Genomic DNA, 4976 nt, shown 5'->3' on the forward strand with positions numbered 1-4976 from the left:
GTTTCCAGGATGCCACACACAGATCCCGGGACAGATGGACAGAGACTCGTCCCTAATTGATTTACTCAAAGAGCTGTCAGGGGGAACAGGGAAAGCCACAGAGGCCGTGGGGCAAACCTGGCACCCAGCTCTGCAGCAACAGCAACTCCAATATTTCTGCTTGGCTTTCGTAGATAAAACAAGGAATAATAAATGAAACAGTACAGATCATCTTAGATCACAGAAAACACCAGCCCACCAGCAGGTAAAAATAGAAATAGGCTTGGAAAAGGTGCCCACCCTAAAGGTGAGCAGGGCCCTTTGATCTTGGAGAACTAGATCTCAGGGATGGGATAGAGTTCATTAGGGACAGTTGTTATGCCCCAAAGCCATCACACTGTAACAATACTGGAATGTCCTACAGCCTGACACGGTGACAGAACCAAAGCTATGGCCTCTCTTCAGTAGTGTAGCACCAGAGCTCTGCAGGAAATCTGAATACACGTGGTTTTCTTCTCATCACTCACCAGCATCCGAGAGAAAAAACCCAGCACCCAAACACTCGTTTTGTTTTTCAAGAATTAAAGACCCCAAACCTTTTGTTGCAGCTCTGACAGCCCTGCACATGTGGGGAGCTTCACATGGTACAGCTCCATTGCCCAGCCACCCCAGTGGGCTGTCCCAGGGTGGTTACAAAAGGTCACTTTGCAGGGCACTCCGTGGGCTTCCAACAGTGTGGGGGATGCATAATTTCTTGGAATAATCCTCTTTTTATTACTCTACAAAACTGGCAGGAACTTTCCCTTTGTACACAGCGAGTCAGTCTGACAATACTGAAGCCAGCCTAGAAAGTTATTTTGTTTTGCTCTGCCAAATCAGATCTTTCTGCTCTCAAAAATCAGGTAAAGCTAAACCAGATTGTAGTGTTTATATTTTAGCTCTGTAACATTTTAATTGGAAACATTCGATTTCCAGTGTTGTGAGACACCCAAAGAGCCACTTGGGCCAACAGGATCTCTCAGAACGTTTCCCTCCAGGCCTGGTAAATGAGCTGAGATGTGAAAACATGGACATGGTTTCTATGGAGTCTCTGCTGGCCCTGTGTCAGTCAGAGCTGGGATCAGTCAGGGTGGGCTCAGTCTTAGAAACCCAGGAACTGGTCCTGAAAAGGAGATAATGAGGTGCCTGCTCACACAGCCCACCTGCACAGGTGAGCTGGAGGGGATGTTCTCACCTGGCAGTGACTGACAGTGATGCTGGAGGTCCTCACTTGCTGCAGGGATTGGGAATCTCCAGCTCTCCAAGAGACTGCAGGGTTTGTCCCCTCTCTTCCAGGACACCTGATGAAACAGCATCCCCCCTGTGCCCTCAGGTCATTTGCAGGTGAAGCAACTCGGTGTTGAGACAATTCCCAAAGGGAATGTCACACTTGAGTGCTGTTGCTGAGGCTGCTGGAGCGGCCAAGGAATGTTCACGGCTGCACTACAGACAAATATGTTTGTGTTTCCATTCCTAAAGGACAACAGACAGTGCCCACAGATGGAGACAGGATGTCTGACTGATGTGCCTTCCTCACATTCTCAAACTTATACAAATTGTGTAAGCAGGAGCCAAAAAAATAGCTTCTCTCTCTGTTTAACCCTACCAGGGGTCATTAAGGTTTTTTTCACATTCCCTTAAACATTCATCTTGCTGGGATCTCCCAGACATGCCTCCCACAGTCAGTTCTCTGCTTTAACTGGGGATTGAATTATTAATGATTTTGTCTTCTGAGAACTGCAACTCTTCAGTATAAAACCCTTCATGCTCAAAAGCTCAATGCTGTCTGTGAAAATGCAGCAGCTCAGATCATCTGATGATTATTTCTGATTTAAATGGCAAAGTCGCTGGAAGTTCTCAAGGCACATTATCCATGAGGGGAATATAATTATCTCCAATTATAATTAAAAAAGACAAACCCCCCAAGTACAAGACAATCAGGGGGCCAGAGTGAGCCTGAGCCATGATTCCAGGCACACTCAGCTGTACAACAGCCTTCCCAACCCTAAAAAAGCCTGAGGTTTTCTGTTCGAAGGACGTACATATTTCTGTTTCATAACAATAGATTCCAATAGATCTTCCCCATAATAAGGCTAAAAATACTTCCCCAGGCCCCATGAGAAATTAACCCTTGCCTGTTTCTAACAAGTTTGAAGCTCCTTAGCTATTTTAAAAGTTTGCTATTCAGCAGGCAGGCAAGTGTCCACCTACACAGGACTCCAAAACCACTCACCCCATTACAAACCATTTGGAAACTGGGAAATTGGTTTGGTGACTCTTCCTAAAGCTCTAATTAGTATGTGAAACACTGTGGATAAAAAGCGTACACCATGTTTACAGTGTTGATATTAAAAATAACTCATTTTATACTTATTTTAGCCATTAGAAATCTCAGTTGAACTTCCAGGTTCTTCTAATCAACATCCCTGTAAATTCTTCTGTCCTGTAAGACAAAGCAAATTCCATTTGAAAGGTGGCAGTGCCAAGCAAGGGAAGCAGAGGTGGCGTGTGGCACGTGCCAGTCACTTACTGCCATCAGGAGAAGACAATGTAAACCATGAGGGCACATCCCAGGAGCCAGCCAAGTGCCAGGAGCACAGGGACAACCAGGCGGGACAGCGGGGCTGGGGCTGCAAGGGAGGAGAGGGGCCATGTTACACAGGCAGGGAATTATCCCAACACATCAAACCAGGAGCGTCCCAGCCTGCCTGACCTGCAGGAAGGGGACACTGAATTCCCACCCCTCAAAGGATGGTGGCAGTGGCTGCACTGAGGGGACACTGAATTCCCACCCCCCAAAGGATGGTGGCAGTGGCTGCACAGCAGAGATTCCCAGCTCGCCTCCCTGCCCACTGCATCCCTCTCGTGTCCTGTCCCCACAGCCACACAGGGAGCTCAGGTTGAGGTGATTAACCACTGCAAGGCTGTTTCCTCCTTTCCAGCAGGAAAATACCACAGGTGTGTCCAATGTGGAAACTCTCACAGCTGGGCCAGCCACAAACAAGGGGTGAGTTGCCCACTAGTCCTAGAACAAGGAGCCCAGTGCAGGTGATGGTTCTCCACGGAGCACATGGAAAGCAGGACTGGCTTTATATAAATATATTTCTGTACAACATCAGAATTTTAAAGACTCTTCTATCAGTTTCCTGCAAATAGCAGTCTCTTGCCAGAAAGCAGAATCCTATTACTTACCAACATATTACAACCTCTTAGAGCAGATCTCTCTGCAGTTAATACATTTCCAGGTTTTTGAAGGGATTAATAAATTATGTAAAACTATTCACAGCACCTTGCACAGTTTAGATCAAGCAGGCAGACTTAGAGGGATGCTTAATAATTAAGGATTGCCACATTGCTCTTTTAAAGCTGTGCACAACAGACCTCTCTCCACGACACTGCACGGTGTGTCTGCCAGAGGGAGAGAGCACAGAGAGAAAATCTGCATGTGCTGCCATGAAAATACTAAACAGATAAACAACCACAACAGCAAAGATAAAATCCTGCTCTGAAACTGGGAGTCCTTTTGCCACAGGGGAGTTTAATTTAAACTCCCTTACCTGTTTAATTTAAAGACTGTTATGGCTTTGACACTGTGCAAGGTAAAGCTGCTTCTCCAGGAATCATTTCTCTTTATTTGCCTTTTTTCTAAAGGTCTAATTACAGCCCCAAGGCTGGATCCTGCTGGGTGCACAGGGCAGTTCTGTCAGAGCTCTGCTCGTGCTGCTGTGTCTGCTGACTATGGGAGTCTGTCATGTGAGACCCAGGTTAAACCAGTGGTGGTGTAATTTCTGTGGATACCAATGCAAACTGAAATAAAGACACGGCGTTCAGCATCCTGTTGTACCTTAGCAGAAATTCGCTCTCCTCCTCAGATACCAGAGTAAATGGTGCAGAACCCAGCAGATAAGTCTTTAGAAACTTTTAACATAGCTATGAAGATGGATTAAAAAGTTGCTTTTACAAGGACAAGTGTTACCTGAGGACCTGTGCACAGCAAACACCACAGATAGACTTACAGCTGGGAGTTTAAGTGAAGTAAATAAAAAATGACAATGGATACAAAATGCATTTTTATAAGCTGCCTTTTCTCCTTGGAGACAGTGAGGTGTGCTTACAATGGAAAGCTCATTATTAAAATTTCATTTTGCTCTGTCACTCAAGCTTTGTGGGGTTAAAATCTAAATTATTCTACGTTCATCCAGAACTGCACTCAGAGCTCAGCTACACACAGACATCAAAAATGCTGTCAAACAGATCTCATTTTACACAGTTCTGTTCTATTGTGTTCACTAACCTGAAATTACAGCTACAAAACACTAAAGAAAAAACTGGTGGGATTTAGAAATACAGGAGGAAGACAAGTTACTTTTAACTCACTGCTGTTAATAGAATTAGCTTTTAAACTGGTAACTTAACATAAAATACATAGTGTTTCAACAAGAATACAAGTAGCTGAGTATTGTCACATTTTAAACTGGTAACTGTTACTGCAAAGTAAAATACACAGTGTTTCAACAAGAATACAAATAGCTGAGTATTTTCACACTACATTGCTCAGGTTTATTCATTTTAATATATTGTTACATTCACATTTCACAGTGCACCTTACCTGGTTCTGCCATTCCCCCTCTGCTGGTTTAATGGCAGGTTTAAGGTTTGCCTCTGCAGTTGTTCTGGGAGCCTTGGGATGCTTTAAATAGAGCGATATTTGGAATGTGCTGCAGCTGCCTGGCTCACTCGTGCCAGGGTTTGGCTCTATGCATTCAATTGTCTAAAAAGGCAGGAATTCAGGGGATTCAGGGTTACCTCTGCCTGGTCCTCCAGCTGCACATCTGTCCCCGAGCAAAGTGAATAAAGGGAGCTCAGTTTTTGAAGGGGGAGAGAAACAAGGGTGAAAAGTGCTTTGTGGTCTCTTTATAGCCATGAAACACCACATGGTAAGTTCAGATAATATTTAT

General features: G+C 44.8%; 1 protein-coding gene across 3 annotated transcripts; it reads right to left on the reverse strand.

Annotated features, from left to right (window-relative positions):
• Nucleotides 1-1222: 1222 nt before the first annotated feature.
• On the reverse strand, nucleotides 1223-4713 carry STRIT1 (small transmembrane regulator of ion transport 1). 3 transcript variants are annotated; one of them, XR_003916056.1, is made up of 4 exons: nucleotides 4628-4713; nucleotides 2549-2648; nucleotides 2389-2461; nucleotides 1223-1319 (listed from the first exon to the last, which is right to left on the reverse strand). XR_003916056.1 is itself a non-coding variant. In XM_025895832.2 (3 exons), the coding sequence occupies exons 1-2, from the start codon at nucleotides 4638-4640 to the stop codon at nucleotides 2554-2556; spliced, it is 108 nt and encodes a 35-aa protein (XP_025751617.1). In that variant the 5' UTR covers nucleotides 4641-4713; the 3' UTR covers nucleotides 2361-2461; nucleotides 2549-2553. The 3 variants fall into 3 exon arrangements, 1 of the variants encoding a protein (XP_025751617.1); XR_003212850.2 differs by having other exon boundaries at nucleotides 1223-1491; XM_025895832.2 differs by lacking the exon at nucleotides 1223-1319 and having other exon boundaries at nucleotides 2361-2461.
• Nucleotides 4714-4976: the final 263 nt, after the last annotated feature.

The sequence above is a fragment of the Manacus vitellinus genome, unplaced genomic scaffold (genome assembly GCF_001715985.3).
Source record: "Manacus vitellinus isolate BGI_N305 unplaced genomic scaffold, ASM171598v3 scaffold_45_pilon, whole genome shotgun sequence".
NCBI classification, from domain to species: domain Eukaryota; kingdom Metazoa; phylum Chordata; class Aves; order Passeriformes; family Pipridae; genus Manacus; species Manacus vitellinus.